The 17,039-nt window shown below is 35.0% G+C and overlaps 2 protein-coding genes across 2 annotated transcripts in view; both read left to right on the top strand.

Moving 5' to 3' along the window:
- The first annotated feature begins 1,123 nt into the window (after nt 1-1,123).
- On the top strand, nt 1,124-10,243 carry LOC119838928. The gene is made up of 11 exons (XM_038365073.1): nt 1,124-1,832; nt 2,383-2,578; nt 3,739-3,907; nt 4,319-5,254; nt 5,328-5,436; nt 5,889-6,029; nt 6,260-6,749; nt 7,216-7,348; nt 7,711-7,816; nt 8,672-8,836; nt 10,089-10,243. The coding sequence occupies exons 1-11, from the start codon at nt 1,125-1,127 to the stop codon at nt 10,191-10,193; spliced, it is 3,258 nt and encodes a 1,085-aa protein (XP_038221001.1). The 5' UTR covers nt 1,124; the 3' UTR covers nt 10,194-10,243.
- Nucleotides 10,244-13,512: 3,269 nt separating this feature from the next.
- LOC119838889 (UDP-glucosyltransferase 2-like) overlaps nt 13,513-17,039 on the top strand; it is a 20,476-nt gene continuing 16,949 nt past the window's right edge. Inside the window, exons 1-3 of the mRNA XM_038365033.1 lie at nt 13,513-13,653; nt 14,725-14,812; nt 15,797-15,965. Of these exons, the coding sequence (XP_038220961.1) occupies nt 13,513-13,653; nt 14,725-14,812; nt 15,797-15,965 (398 nt within the window). The remainder of the gene's footprint in view (nt 13,654-14,724; nt 14,813-15,796; nt 15,966-17,039) is intronic.

The raw sequence follows: 17,039 nt of genomic DNA, 5'->3' as shown, positions 1-17,039 counted from the left end.
TAATTACATGAAATTTCAACATGTTTTACGTGACTTGAAGTTCTTATATCAGTGACGAAAGTAAAGCATAAAATATTATAGTAAATGTGGTTCCAATCTGAGGGTACATTGAAAGTGAGTATATTCTCATTTTTTTTTTGTGGATTTTAAGCACGATTATATAAAAATAGAAAAATAGTGCACATAAAGACAGAGAAAGAAGAAAATAATCATGATATGTTAATATATATAAATCTCGTGTCACAATGTTTGTCCTCATTGGACTCCTAAACCACTTAACCGATTATAATAAAATTCGCACACCATGTGCGGTTCGATCCAACTTGAGAGATAGGATAGTTAAAATAATTTTAATTACGATAAATGACAACCCGGGCGGAGCCGGGGCGTGCAGCTAGTAATAATTTATAAAGAAGTCCGTATAACTATCAATGTTGTGTAGGAACGCGAAGCTCGGGTAGGGTTGCCTCTTTTTTGAAGTTAAATTGTATATTGAAACTATTCTAGTTTCGTAGTAGTAACTGTTGATACGTAGCAACATATAAATAGGTTTTCCACGTTTTTTTAAATAGTACTTTTTCCATATAAACAATACAATGTTCATATTTCAATTGGCGAAAAATGAATATATTAATTCGTTCTTGGGGTTATCAAAGAACATTTTGTTGTGTTTCTTTTTTTTATTTTAATCAAGTTTGTATTTAGTTAGTAAAGGTGTCGGTTACAATGGGTCTGACTTAAGCAAATTGTTTAAAAGTACGTTTAAATAAATGATCAAAAAAAAATCAATTCGCTCTTTCAATTTAATATTACCAAGCATTTTTAGTACTACATTAGTTTTTAGAACGCCCGCTAGGCTATGTTAGATAAAATAGTTACGTCAGTGTTTCTATTAAGGAATTGTAAGAAGTTAACAGGTTAGCGCAAAAGAAGAAAATATATAAAAAATACCTGCATCATCATATCGTATAAAATAGTATTGTATTATGTACACAAATAAGTAATAATAAAATCGTATTAATATCAATTATAATAAATTATATTACAAACATTATAAAAAGTAACTTACAAAAATTATATTGACTTTAAATACAATATAATTATACAATTTTTTTAGACCCAACATGCACGCGGCACGAAAATCGTCAGATACTAAAAGTAAAGTAAAAGAGAAATCAAAGGATGACATAACATTGAAAAATGTAAATGAGAAACTCAAAAAGAGCGTATACAGTGTGTCTACTCCGAGGCCATACCTTCAACAATCCACAACTGCGGATATATATTCAAGACAAAACAGTGCATTAAAAGCGCCAAAGAAATCTACACAATCTACGACTAAGAATAGCGTATCGCCAATGAAAAATCTGTTAAAAGCCTCACCTTCTTTGACACATATTAAAAAGAGCGGGAAAACAACAGAATCTTCAACTGCTAAAGACAAGGCTGTCCCTGATACAGCCAGGTCTAATAAAACGCCGCGCTCATCGAAAAGTTTGCCATTCACAAACGTCACTGTAAATTCTCCAGTTGTTAAACGCAAGCTAGTTTCTGAATTTGAAACAAAATTGGAAGATGCAAAAAACATTGATGAAAGTAGAAATAAAGCAATCGAAACAAAAAAGGCTTCGAATAAAGCTGAAGCAGTTATTATAAAAGACGTAAAAAATAAGGAGAGGCAACGAACCAAAACAAGAACTTTGGATGAAGGTGAAGTGAAGATATTGACTCCTGATGCGGTTGATAATAATGCTGAAATGCTCAACTTGGCTCAAAGGCTGAAAGCTCAACCCAAAGCATTTTTTGTTGATCTAAAAGGTGATCATTCACAGGTAAATATCTGTTTTTCGTCCCGCTTATAGTTTATCAGTATGCTCGTTACCTTTTACCGTGGTTGCCTGGAAGAGATCACTTCTAAGTGATAAGACCGCCAAACAAATTGTACGCTTTATTATATTCATTATTATTATTATTTTTAAGTTTCCTTCTATCTACAATCTTGTTGAAGAGTTAAATAAATAAATAAATAAATAAATAATATACGTCAAATATATCGTGGTTTTTTAACATAACCTTCACTTACTATCCGCATTCTAATTTTGGAACATGCCTTTTTGTGTAAACGAGGAGGAAATCTTCTCTCTGTGTTTTGGGGGCAAAAGCAGATCATGTGGGATTTTTACCCACTATAACCTTCTTTCCTTTAAATCCCAACGTTTCTGTGGGAATATTTGATTCAATGCGTAAAAAGTTATTGTTCCTTAAAACATCAGCTATCTGCAAGTTAGAGTCTCGTCAAAATCGATCAGCTCTTACAAAGATTCAATTATATTTAATTATTATAACGACTTCATTCAGAGCGGATTCTTTTTTCTCTTCCAGATACAAAAATTTAAAGAGGCAAGTGACGATGACGTCAGTTACGAAGATGATTTTGAGAGTTACGAGTCCGATTTCGACTCTTACCACAGTTCATCGTCAGGCAAGGTGGACGATGACGCATCCAGTGGTGTATCAGATACTAAAGACCGTGATGAAGACTATATTCAGACGAAAGAGGAGAAAATGCTGGATTCTGGTATTTACGAGCGCATTTAGATATATAATATTAATTTCCGCTTGTGTTCCGTTCGATGCGTGGGGGAGTCCCTTTCCTTTTTCCTTTTCCTTTCGCTTGCCAGTCCTTTCCTTTAGTCCCCTCGTCAATCCTTTCTCTATCCCACACTTTTATAAGCCGGCAATCCATCTGCAGAGGCGTAAGGCCGTTACGCCTCTCCAAATGTTCATGGGCGGTGGTAGCGCTTACCATCAGGCGGCTTACCGTCACCTTTGGTGACTATGATAAAAAAAAAATGGAAGTGAACGACTCAACGTACATGAAATAAATCTTAAATCGTAAAAAATGTGACGAATAGATATTTTGCTTTTGAAGGAAAAATTATGTCAGTTTGAACTCTCCTAAAATGTCTTCTGTCTAATCTAAAGAATAATAGTGATAAGTAATCTGTACATTCATCAAACTATCACACTAATATTATAAATATGAAAGTTTGTTTGTTTGCATGTTTGTCCGTCAGTCGCGCAGAAACTGCTTAACGGATTTTGATGAAATTTGATATACAGACAAGGTATAAGCTGACTTGGGTGATAGGATACTCTTTATCCCGGTTAAATGCTCCCTTGGGATAAAACAGTTATTTTCCGGGTGGAGCCAGGACGAGCGACCATTATATTATAAAGCTGTAGAGTTTGTTTGTTTGATTGACAGTGCCAATCTTAGAAACTGCTGGTATCAATTTAAAATTGCTTTTTAATACGCTTTATTCTCTTCAGTTGTATGTTTGTAGATAACTGGCTTCTTAGCACTCGATTTTTAGTCACTCTAAAAGGACAGATTTAATTCAAACCGTGTACACTTATCAAGGATCGGTGACAATACAATAATTTCATGAGTTTATCTCATTAACCTGATTATCTAGGATTAAATAATTTCCTTACGTTTAATCCATGCAAGTAAGCGAGACAAGTAGATTTTATCACGATAGCGTATTTTTCACATTTTTTATAAAATTGGGTATTTATTGTTTAGGATTATCCATCCATTTATTAAGGAAGGATAAGTCTAGGTTAGGGTATATGTATAAGTTTATGCTACGATCGGGAGGAGCAATTGAAAATGTTGCAAAGACATTAGTTTTCCGAGCAGATCGACTTAGTTACTAGTGTGGGTTCCCTCAGGAACCTTCGAGCTTCGCGATCGTACTGCGACCAAAACGAAACCGATGGAGTTCATACTCGAAGACACTAACGACAAGAAGGTCTCGCTCACCGATGAGGGGTTCCAGGAGATGTCCAGTTCCAGCACTGTCTCCAGCATGAGGACTGTACACTCGGATGTGTTGGAGCGGTATGCTTGGTTCATATTTAGAGCTGTCTCTGGATGATTGGATGCTACAGCGACGTTGCCGGCTTAGAATCCAATTAGTTAATATGGAATTAGGACGGTTTGGCAACGTCGCCAATTTGTATGTGACGTCGCGATGGTATCTTAATTAGGTAGAACTCTTAAGGTATTCTTTTGAAGAAACTACCTGACCTGTGTATAATTTATAGTCTATATAAATAAGTACAGTAAATCGATTTAATAACTTACTAACCCTATTAGTCTATTTTGCATTTTATGACGTATATTTACAAACATTATAATTAAACATTTTTCCTGTCAGATGTGTTAAGCAAAATTATGTTCAGTAGTTGCAAAACCGAAGATGAAGCAAATGTAAAATTACACATAAATTGTATTTATTTGTTTTTACAGACCATTATTTATCGATTTCACTATGTCAAAAGAGAATAGAAAAAAGCGAAGAATATTTGAGAAACTCAAACAGAGAGCGAATGATATTTTAAGTATGGTAACACTGCATGAAATGTCTTTTACGCTCTTCGAAATGAAGCCAATACCGTACGACTTGTATATGGCAACGTTTGGGAGAGCAAATTACACACAAGTTTCGGTACAAACATTTGATGATGGTATCACACAAGAAGTGCAAACGGAAGACGTAGAACTCAATAATAAATGGACACAACATCCAGTTGATTTTACAAATGAACTCATTTGCGTGACACGTAAAGAAAACAAAGAAAAAATACATAAAGACAATGATGATGTTTTAATGAAAGTAACGAATTTAATCAATTTCGATGAAAAGCAGCTAAATTCTGAAATAGATGATAGTTACAGAACAAATCATTTGCGAGCGTATTTGGAGCAAAAAGATGGTGCAGGAAACGATGAGACGCTGCCATATGATGTATATGATTCGATAATTAGAAAAACTGATTTTAATGTTGTTAATCTAAGGAAGTTTTTAAAGAAGGTTGAGGGTAGATTAAGCAATATATTAAGCACAAACAGTGGCAACACTCAAATATCAAATTTGATAAGCACATCCAAGTTTCCGTTTAGTAAAGATTATGTGTCGATATCTATGAAAAATTATAAGAATAAGTGCGCCTTCATGAAAGATACTAATATAGTTGGAATTGTTTTTTCTCAGACGAAAAGTAACTTAATATTTACGATACATGAAAAATGTAAATCTGATACACATAAAAGTGTGCTTTGTCTATGGGATCTAAGTATTGCCATGTTAGAACCGATTAAATTGTTAATAGCCACAGATTATATAGAAATAAGTAAATTCAGAGGTAGTACCGATGGGATACTTGTTGCGGCTTTAAAAGATGGGTAAGATTTATTTAAAACTTTGATTCATTAAATTAATTATACCATATGACACTTGTTATTTTATAATTTGCAGAGCAGTTCATTTATGGGACTTATCGGAAGAAACAAATTGTTTCGATAGCGGCTTTGATTCTAAAGAGCAAGCAGAATTAAAGGAAAATAGAAACAACAAAACTAATCAGGTATAAATCTTATATATAAAAATAAATTGCTGTTCGTTAGTCTCGCTAGAACTCGAGAGTGGCTGGGCCGATTTTGATAATTTTGGTTTTGATGAATTCATAATAGTACAGGGAAGGTTTATATGGTAAAAAATACGGATAAATGTTTCGAAAAAAGGTCGATGGCGTTGCGAAGTTCGCCGGGTCAGCTAGTTGTCAATAAATTTAGTCGCTTACTGATTCAAAATTCATTCTTGTTATAATCTGTCCCTACACATTTTTCATTTATTACTCGATCCTTACTGGTCTTGGACTATGTGAACAGTATTCCATTCAAACATATTATTGGTCAAATAAATTATTAGCTATAATAGCTAATAAAACCACGACAAACTCGATGGTATGAAAGATTTTAGAATAAACATAGGTTGGTAGGTTCTATTGGGTTGTTCACAAATTGAATTTATCCCCAGTTCATACCCAAAAGACCCTGTGCCTACACAAGCAGTGCTTCTAATATGAATCTGATGGAGCCAATAGACAGAATTGTGGGTTTGGATTTTACAACTAGCAACACTGTTGCGTTTGAAAATGGAAACAAAGTTATTGGGCAGGTATGAATAGCATGTTTTATTTTAGTTGTTTGGTAGTTTTTAGTAATCTATAATTTTTATGGTTACTTATGTCAAACTCATAGGAACCCTATATACAAAAACACATGTTATCGACCTAACGAAATACTTTCGGATAAGACATGATTTATTATTGAATTAACAATTTCTTAAAGAGTTGCTAAATAAAGTTAATTTAATTAGTTTATAAGTAACTTTAAATAAATTTTTAGGTATGCTCACTACAAAAAAGAGGAATTCTAACGCTTTATTCAGTTGTTCAAGAAAAACAGAGCATCAGTAATCACGATATTGGAAAGGCGTTTTGGTCAAAGATGCGTTTAGAAAAATACCAATATATTGATTTAGTCGAATACTATGTGCCAATAAACAACGATTTAACAGATAATTTAACAGATTTTAATTTAAATGTAGCTAAGAAAAGATTGACGAATAAACGACAAGACAATAATTTGACAACTGACATTTCCCGCCCAAAATCATCTATGCGAAGAATTGGTAGTGACAGAGCTAAAAGTGCTGCCAGATTTAAAAGTATAATTTCGAAAGATTCGAATTGGGAAAGTGGCATCGTTTGTAGTGGATTGAAAATTGTTAATTTACACAATGTAGACAATTATTTAGTAGCTAAGAACTGTGGAGAAGTTTTAAATTGCAGGAAAACCGGTGGAATGTTTAAAGTTTTCAGATTTAATGCTTCAAGTAAGTATGTATGATATATATGATGATAATATATGATATGATGATAATAATATAAATATAATATCAATGTTGTTCCACAACACATTAAATTCTCTAAAGGGCCTCCTCCTTTCCTCTTTATAATTAGTGTAGATAAAATGATAAAGTTATGATTAAATAGGTTGTTTTAAACGTTGTTCAAACAAACTTAAATATAGACAATGCTAGCTGCGCCACGCGGTATCACCCGCGTAAGTCTGTATCTGTATCTGATATAGAAATATCGGGATAAAAATTTGCCTATATGTTATTCCAGTTGTCCAGCTGTCTACGTACCTTACCACTAATTTTAATTGCAATCGGTTGAGCAGTTTTTGTGTAAAAGAGTTACACACACACTACAAACTTTCGCATTTATAATATCAGTAGGAAGTAGGATAATAAGAAGTATCTGTAAACTGTCTTTCTTTATTTCTGTTTTATTTAGACAATGCTTCGGTGATAACATTTCTCGAAGCTTCTCCCAATGGTCTGCCATATTTCTTAGCGGCTACTGATTCTGGCACCATACATCTATGTTGCTTGTTAACGTCGAGGGTTCTTCTTACACTGGACAGTCGGTGAGGCGCTTGAATTGATACTATGACGTCATCGAGAAATTTATTCGGAAAGCAGTATCTCACTTTCACTTTATTTTTAATTATTTTATTCGTTACTAGCTGCGCCCCGCGGTTTCACCCGCGTAAGTCCGTATCCCGTAGGAATATCGGGATAAAAAGTTGCCCATATGTTATTCCAGTTGTCCAGCTGTCAACGTACCAAATTTCATTGCAATCGGGACAGAAGTTTTTGCGTAAAAGAGTAACAAACACACACATCCTTACAAATTTTCGCATTTATGATATCAGTAGTATTAGTGGGATAGGATATTCGATGCTAAAAATATATGTTAATAACATGCGATTTTTCATTTTTTCCATAGAAAAACACCATCAATGTTGCCTGAAAAATATAATGTGGATAGCAAGGGAAGATTCGTTGGCACCGTCGCTAAAACTGAAATCGTTAACAACGTGTCCGATGGAAATGTAAGTATAATTAGTTTTATATTAATCTATACTAATATTATAAAGCTGAGGTGTTTGTATGTTTGTTTGTTTGAACGCACTAATCTCGGGAACTACTGGACCGATTTGAAAAATTATTTCAGTGTTAGATAGCCCATTTATTGAGGCTATATATGTGCCAAGGGCGAATCCGGGGCGGGCCGCTAGTTGTGTTATAAAGAGAGAAAAGATTTAACCTTTGTATATTTCATTTTCATGCCTAGATTTTTCCATCTATCTCTATATCAAAACACGTCCAAATGTGTTATGCACCTTGGAACATAGAGTATATAACCTGCACGCAAGAAAATCCTACTAATATTATAAATGCGAAAGTTTGTAAGGATGTGTGTGTGTTTGTTGCTCTTTCACGCAAAAACTACTGATACGATTGCAATGAAATTTGGTACATAGAGAGCTGGACAACTGGGATAACATATAGGCAACTAACTTTTTATCCCGATATTCCTACGGGATACGGACTTACGCGGGTGAAACCGCGGGGCGCAGTTAGTATGAGATAAAAAGAATCTTGAGTGTTATGTTCAGGTTGTGTTGCTTCTGCTTAGCCGTTTTGAATTTTTCATCGACATACATTGTACATTGATATATTTTTGCTGCCGAATTGACATTTTTCATATTTTTTAATTTTATACAAATTTAAAACTCAATAATTCTCCATGGAAAATCAGTCGGGATGCCCTTTATCCTTTTCCTTACCATTTCCAGTGTTTCCTTTCTTCCTTGCAGCCTTCTTCCTTGCGGGCCTGTCTATCAAAACGCAATCCTTCCTAACGCAGTCGGACAATCGACGATAACCTACTATTAACATTACAGATACCAGTAACATCTCTAGTGTGGTCACAAACAGATCCGTTCTACATCACTGCGGTGATGGCCGACGGCCGCTTGGATGTGTGGATGTTGACACACAGCGACATACATCCATACAAAGTGTATGAAAGAACGGCTTTAGTGTGCGCAGCCAAGGAGAGGAATCTGGTAATGTTTTTTTTTTTTTTAACATGGCAACCCTGTAATCGAAATTCGAACGATGCTATTAACAAAATAATTATTTAATTTTTAGTTTTATAGCATTGAAATGCTTTATAAATGAGAAATTTTGAAAGAATAGAAAAAATTCGGCCGCGTTCCATCGATACAATATTGTAATCATTGAAATAATGTTTCGTATTGGTTGTGATGGTTCTTAATCATCTCAATAGATGGCGCGGGGTGTCCCTTAGGCACATGAAACCGAAAGAGTAGAAGAAATTCGATTACTGTGGCGGGATCACGGGTGGCCGAGAGGCTAGGCGTTGCTACGGTTAGGTAAGAAACGAAAGGGTTCGAATCGTGCCTCGTGATCGAATTTTTTCTATTCTTTCAAAATTTCTCAAAATAATTATTATAAATATTTAAATTCGTAGTTCGAATTTCCGTTAAAGAAAAATGTAATTGTGTCTGTTTTTGTCAAATGTATGTAGTGTGTATATTTATATTGATCATGTATTCACAGCGGAGAGAAACAATTCAAATAGATTACTTCAAACATTTAACAAAGCATATATTTTATTGTACACATATTGTTTAAGAATTGCTTTAATCACATTTACACATTATACCATTAACATTTACAGAGTGTGGAGAGTGAGAGAATTTTTTTTTGCGAGTTACATGACATCCAAATCCTGCTATATCCTACTAATATTATAAATGCGAAAGTTTGTAAGGATGTGTGTGTGTTTGTTGCTCTTTCACGCTAAAACTACTGAACCGATTGCAATGTAATTTGGTACGTAGACCGCTGGACAACTGGAATAACATATAGGCAACTTTTTATCCCGATATTCCTACGGGATACAGACTTACGCGGGTGAAACCGCGGGGCGCAGCTAGTGTAACATAGTACTTTCTTCGGAAATTACCTGGTAGCGATTCTTTTTAAACGATTGTCGTAGAAATTTTCTATAAAATAATGGTTTATCTAATACTGAAAGTGTTTTAAAATCGGACCAATAGTTCCTGAGATTAGCGCGTTCAACCAATACAAATTCTACAGATTTTAACATATTAGTATAGATTTATTATATTGTCACTTACTACAGTTACGACTTGATAATTTTCTGCATTCTAACTGACTGGGAACGAGGCTAGACTGGTGGACAACCTATGAATCACTATTTCCTTTATGAAATTTGAAAGTTGATATTTGAAATTTGAATTTGAATTTGAAATTATGTTTCCTTTACAGGCTCTTCTGAACATAGAAGGCGATGTTGATATCTACAGAATGAATACAAATAAAGATGAAACTAGAAATTTAGAAGTTTTTAAGAAATATGTATCTCTTTTATAAATTTTAAAACTGGCAGTTTAGAATCGAATAAAAAGAAATTAAAATACAAATGTGTTGTCATTTAAACATTATTTATTCTCACAGCTGGGACACAGGATTTCTTATGAGGGTTCAAGTCATAGTCCGCGTCGCTAGCCAAGTGCATGTCTGTCATCTCGCACTTGGCAAGCGCGGTACATTAACACCTTAATTATGGTCACATATAGTCAAACCATTTTTTTAATTATCGGACAAGCCGGTTTCTTAATTATTTTCCTTTTCCAGTTCGAGCGGTGATGATGTGATGGTGATGATGGATAGTGAACAGGTAAATTGAAAAAAAAACTATTTATTTTTCGCACGTTCGTCTTATCTCGAACCCCCGATATATCGATTGAAGTATGAGGTTTTAACCACTGCCACCATTGCTTTTGATGGCGATGATTTCGCAGATAAATGATTATTTATTTTCTGACAGTCTTTCTAGAAAGTTTTGTACTTGACGTAATTGTCCTATGCTATCCTATCCTACTAATATAAATGCGAAAGTTTGCGAGGATGGTGGAAAGTGTATGCGTATGTGTATGTTTGTTACTCTTTCCCGCAAAAACTATTGAACCGATTGCAATGAAATTTGGTACGTAGATAACTGGACAACTGGACTAACACACAGGAAATTTTGACGTGACAACGTCTTAAATTAGGTTGCGGCTCGGAGTCACTCATGAAAAAGTGTAACGCCCGGTAACGTTACGATGAGTCACCGAACTATGATCGGTCCGCCGCGCGCGCAGCACTAGAGAATTAGGCGCATAGAATCGGCGCGTGCTTGTGTCTCTGTCTCTGTCTTTCTCGATCGTTCTTGGCGTTGTCACGTAAAATCTTCGCCCGTAAAACCGACTTTACAGGAAACCATTTTTTTATCCCCATATTCCTACAGGATACACACTTACGCGGGTGAAACCACGGGGCGCAGCTAGTAATTTAAAAATGGAAATTGATAATTTTTTAATATAATTGATTGTTACTAAACACATTTGAAAGCAGAATGCTTATCTCACCGTTACACTGTAAAAAACTTTGATTTGATTGCAATCAAAATCTACGTACTAAATTTCATTGCAATCGGTTCAGTAGTTTTTGCGTGAAAGAGCAACAAACACACACACATCCACACAAACTTTCGCATTTATGATATTAGTAGGAAGGATCGTAGGAAGGAAGTAGGACTAGCTAACCCTTACATTAAAATCTGTCAGCAAATTGAGTAAACAGTTACAGGTTTAGAATGTACGCTACCAGCATTTACGTGACTTATGTTAACCTAATAATGGTAAAATAGGCCCATATCCTTTTCCTTACCCTTCCCTGTCCTTTCCTTTATTCCTCTCGTCAATTCTTTTTTCATCCCTTTCCAATTTGAAGTCAGCAATCCCATTTGTAGAGGCGAAAGGTCTGCTATCGGCCTTACGCCTCTTCAAATGTTCATGGGCGGTGGTAGCGCTTACCATCAGGCGACCCACCGGCTCCATTGCCGACTATGACATAAAAAAAATAGAATATGGCATAAGAATCTTATCTAATTTTACGCAGAGAAAGCCGCGGTACAAACTACAAGCGGCATAATATTTGTATTTTACTATCCCGCCATTGTTTTAATCAAAGCTGTGTTCAGGCTTAATTGTAATAGATAAGACTTCACTTGAAGATGCAAGTAATAATGATTAATATTGTCAAATATTTATTCATACGTATAGTGATGTTTCAAAATTGATGGAATCTTTGCTGAAAAAAATAATTAATGGGATTAAGTAACTAATTAAGTAACTAGCTGTGCCCCGTGGTCTTACCTATGAAGTACATGATGTTATATAGCCTATAGCCCCGTAATATTACTCTCTGCTATAGCCTTACGCAATAAATGGGCTATCTAACAATTAAAGAATTTTTCAAATCGGATCAGTAGTTCCTGAGTTTAGCGCGTTCAAACAAGCAAACTTCGGTTTTATAATGTTGGTATAAATATAGGATATGTAACTAATTATATTAAGTTCATAGGCACAATGTCGAGCACGTTTCGGCACGAATTAGGCCAGCGCACACCGGGGAAGTACCACACTCCCACAGAAGCTGCGCCTCGCGGTTTCACCCGCGTAAGTCCGTATCCCGTAGGAATATCGGGATAAAAAGTTGCCTATATATTATTCTAGTTGTCCAGCTGTCTACGTACCAAATTTCATTGCAATCGGTTCAGTAGTTTTTGCGTGAAAGAGCAACAAACACACACACATCCTTACAAACTTTCGCATTTATAATATTAGTAGGATTAGTGGGAAGTAGGATTTTCAATTAATGTATGCAGTTACCGAGGGCTGAGTCACTAATCAAGATATATCTGATGTTAAAAATTTATCAAAACTTAATATCACACCGTTATCGTAATTTCGAATTTAAATCTTCAATGAATATAGAAGTGATAAGTCAATATATTTAATAATCAAAGAGATTATAGATAAATGAATATTTCATACACAAAACGACTGTTGGATAAAAACATGTGAACTCTATAGTGCCTTATTTATTGGATAATAGGAATGCAATTAAATTGTTGTGGTCAATAATAAGTTTATTAAGTTACTACGGGTAAGTGATACATGATTTATTGAGAATAGATTAATACAAAACGATGTTATGTAATTATGCTGGTCGTTAGTTGCAAAATTTAATGATATAGCTGGTAATTTACACAAAAACATGGGAAATGCCTCGTCATTGAAGTAAATAAAGTCTTTATTTAGACAGAATCGATGCTTACGCGATCATAGACTACGTGAATCTCTGCTTTATGTATATGTATACTAGCTGCGCCCCGCGGTTTCACCCGCGTAAGTCCGTATCCCGTAGGAATACCGGGATAAAAGTTGCCTATATGTTATTCCAGTTGTCCAGCTGTCTACGTACCAAATTTCATTGCAATCGGTTCAGTAGCTTTTGCGTGAAAGAGCAACAAACGCGCACACATCCTTACAAACTTTCGCATTTATAATATTAGTAGGAAGGATAGTAGGAAGTAGGAATCTATATAAATTATATTTTCTCATAGAAAACTGTAGAAATGTAAATTCTGTACTATGAAAACAATAAATTGCACAGGCAATTTTTGACTGTATGTTTGTTTACGTATCACGCAAAACTCCCATTTTGATTATTTTAAACTTAATAAACGAATGACAGATTACGAAACAAACATTGTAGTTTCGATTAAATACATAATACGCGGCTTGTATCCATGCAGCGATGACCGAATGGGCTGATGATGATGACGGTTTTCCAGGTCACGATGAGGACACTTCTCTTCACCATTTTGGCCATTGGACCAGCCCTTGGGTACAATATCCTTTGCATTCATAAGGTTCCAACGAAGAGTCATTACCACCTCCTCAAAGGAATAGTACAACCATTACTGAAGTCTGGTCATCAGGTAAAATTTAATGCTATTTATAAGTACAAAAAATAGGTACAAAATCGTTACAATTAATTAATAAATTAGGGAGGTTATACTAGGCAATAGTAAAAACACCGGGAGCTTTTTGGGAATATGTTAAATTTTATTGTGAACTAGCTGCACCCGGCAAACGCTGTTCTGCCTTACTCTTATCATTTAGCGGTATGAAAAATAGATGTTGGCCGATTCTCATAGATACCGGACAAGCACCAAAAATTTCATCAAAATCGGTCAAGCCGTTTCGGAGGAGTATGGCAACGAAAACTGTGACACGAGAATTTTATATATTAGAAAGATAATATTTTTGTAACAATATATTGATGACGTTAATACTTCGTACCGCTGGCAACTCTGTACTCTGTAATCTTCGATGCGTACGCGATTCTATTAATAAGATAAACGCTTAGAAATTAAAAACTTTTCAACGGATTTTAAACGCGATTTATTCATTATATCATATCAGTCTCCCCGTGACCACGCTCGCTGTAGAGTGTTCGAAACGTCGGGTTAATAATATAATGAATAAATCGCGTTTAAAATCCGTTGAAAAGTTTTTAATTTCTAAATGTATAATACTCGCGTGAAACCAAACACAAGAAAATACTAAGATAAACGCTTATGCTAAAGCTTCTCTCATATATAATAGAAGTCTTAAAACTTATGAATATTATTGTGCGTTATGTATTTTGCATAGATAATATTATATACAATTGTAATATATGTAAAAGACAACGAAAGTCATTGTATGGTCTTCATAAACATTTTGTTTATGGGACACCCTTATTGTTAACTAGCTGCGCCCCGCGGTTTCACCCGTGTAAGTCCGTATCCCGTAGGAATATCGGGATAAAAAGTTGCCTGTTTGTTATTCCAGTTGTCCAGCTGTCTACGTACCAAATTTCATTGCAATCGGTTCAGTAGCTTTTACGTGAAAGAGCAACAAACACGCACACATCCGTACAAACTTTCGCATTTATAATATTAGTAGGAAGGAAGTAGGATAGCAGTTTTTATAAAGAAAACATACATATTTGTTTCTTATTTTAGGTGACTTTAATCACATCCTTTCCCGATTCCAAACCCACTGTGAATCTCACCTACATTGATGTCAGTACTACAATAAAATTTTTTGAAGGTAAATAATAATAATTATATCAACAATAGTTTTATCAACCAATGGGCTTGTTCCTACCTCCTTAAAACAATATATAAGGAGGTTGGATTTACCGGTCAGTCCTACTGGACAACGCTCGGATAGTCCGTAGGTTCCTCACTCAGTCGACCTAGGCTCTGGTCGTCTGGTCACTCAGCCGGAGTTTATAACAACACCGCCGTAAGGTGAGGTACAACTCTGAAAAAAAATAATTAACTCTTTATTGTACACCAAGAAAAACAATACACAAGAAACACAGCAACAATAGGATTATTATACAAAAGGCGGTCTTATCACTAACAAGTGATCTCTACCAGACAACCTGTGATAGGAAAATGCTGAGAGAGTGTAATTTTGGAGTGTTTACACCACCAAGCAAGTACTACTTTTAAATAATACAAATAAGTTTTTAAATAATACATAAATGTATTTAACATATACACATAAGACAAAATACAAAAAATAGTATATTAAGTAATTAACAATAAATAATAATTCATGACGACAGATAATAACTTTTAACCAATCTGTCAAAGAAAGATATTGTTTGTGCATGTTTAATGGATCCAGGTAAACCCTAGGAATTATTATTAAAACGCCAAAGCTTCTTTGCTTGTTTGTCTTTCTTTCACGTTGCATTAACGATTTTATATGATTCTTATATCTGGAGATAGTTAGGTTAGTGGCTGGACAGTGAAAGAAAATTTGTTGCTATGAAACATCTCATTGCCATGAAAAGATGCATTATGATGGGAGTTTGCAACTCATATAATAAAGCAACTTTCAGATTTTAGGTTTCATAACTTCCGATAGATGGCGCTATATTAAAAATGTGACATGTATGATATGCTTTTGACCTCACGGGCGAAGTCGAGGGCAACAGCTAGTAATATAATGTGTTTAGATTCCCTGTAATGGATACTCAAGATTGTAAATGAAATGAAATGAGTTTCATGAATATTTCAGACGAATTCAGTAATAATCCGAACCCAGACACGAGTCTCCCCTCCGTGCTGAGTTTTGCACGGAAACTAACGGAAAAACTAGCGGAGATGCCAGCTGTCGCCGAGGTCATAGTCAAGGGGCAGTTCGACGCAGTTGTCACCGAATTCTTTTTCTCTGATCTTGATTCCGGGTAAGAATTTCTTATGTTGTTCTGTTGTCTTTGACATTTTTTTTTTTCAATTTATTTATTCACACCAAATCGAACTTACTATCATAACAGGATATTACTAATTCGACAGAGTACTTTTTTATTAAAGGAAAACAAAAATAAAAACTGTTTCATACAAAAGAAACGAAACATTGCTTATCATCGTTACATGCGATAATAGAACAAAGAAAATGGGCGAGTGCGAGTCGGACTCACAGATAAAAAATAAAAAGCTGGTGGGTCGCCTGATGGTAAGCAGGGGGTATAAACATTCCTATGCAAATGCTCTTCGTGCAAGTGGATTTCCTACTTTTCTTGTTAAGGGATAGGGAAAGGATTGATGGAGAATAAAGGAAGAGACAACGAAGGGTAAAAGAATATAGGCCTCTGGCCGCATACTACTATATATTACTATTTATTAATATATTTTATAATCGATATTCTTTGGGAGTGTGGTATTTCTCCGGTGCGAGCTGGCCACATTCGTGCTGAAGCGTGTTCGAGTCCCACACTAAACACGATACCAAGCATTCCATAGATAAAAAGCAACTGTAAAAACATGGTCACCAATCCAGTTTATTACCGTGCCAACAGTTGCTTGACCTAGATTTCTTATTATTTGTTGTTATAGTACATTTGTTGTTAAAGTCAGGCAACTGCCTGTCGGCGAGCGAGCGAGACATACTCTGTTCTATGCGTAGGAGCGAAAGAGCGCGGAATATAAACTGCCGTTGCCGTTTTAAAATATAGTACCTGGATGACCGAGCTTTGCTCGGTTTAACTTCGTGAAGTTAGATTGTGTATAAGCGTTTTTTCCAAGATCGTTTAGGCATTTTTAAGTGAACACGTGCATTAAGAAGACACAAAACAATATAAACAATTAGTCTAACCTCAAAGCAAACACTCATTGACTTCGTTACTTAATATAATAATATATATAAAATAAAATATTAGTATTATTATTCGCCAATAGATGTAAGGAAGAGTCGCTAAGTTTAAGTCGATAAAACTCGAATATGACATTTTCTAAAAAAGATTCCTAGCTAGATCGATTTA

The sequence above is a fragment of the Zerene cesonia genome, unplaced genomic scaffold (genome assembly GCF_012273895.1).
Source record: "Zerene cesonia ecotype Mississippi unplaced genomic scaffold, Zerene_cesonia_1.1 Zces_u006, whole genome shotgun sequence".
Taxonomy (NCBI): Eukaryota; Metazoa; Arthropoda; class Insecta; order Lepidoptera; family Pieridae; genus Zerene; species Zerene cesonia.
Note: the sequence above shows the minus strand (reverse complement) of the source record. Positions and strands in the feature narration are given on the sequence as shown.

Coding starts and splice junctions, on each gene's coding strand:
- LOC119838928 (XM_038365073.1), top strand. CDS start 1,125: ATGCACGCGGCACGAAAATCGTCAGATACTAAAAGTAAAGTAAAAGAG. Junction 5,255..5,327: donor GTTGCGGCTTTAAAAGATGG/GTAAGATTTATT, acceptor TATAATTTGCAG/AGCAGTTCATTTATGGGACT. Junction 7,349..7,710: donor CTTCTTACACTGGACAGTCG/GTGAGGCGCTTG, acceptor TTTTTTCCATAG/AAAAACACCATCAATGTTGC.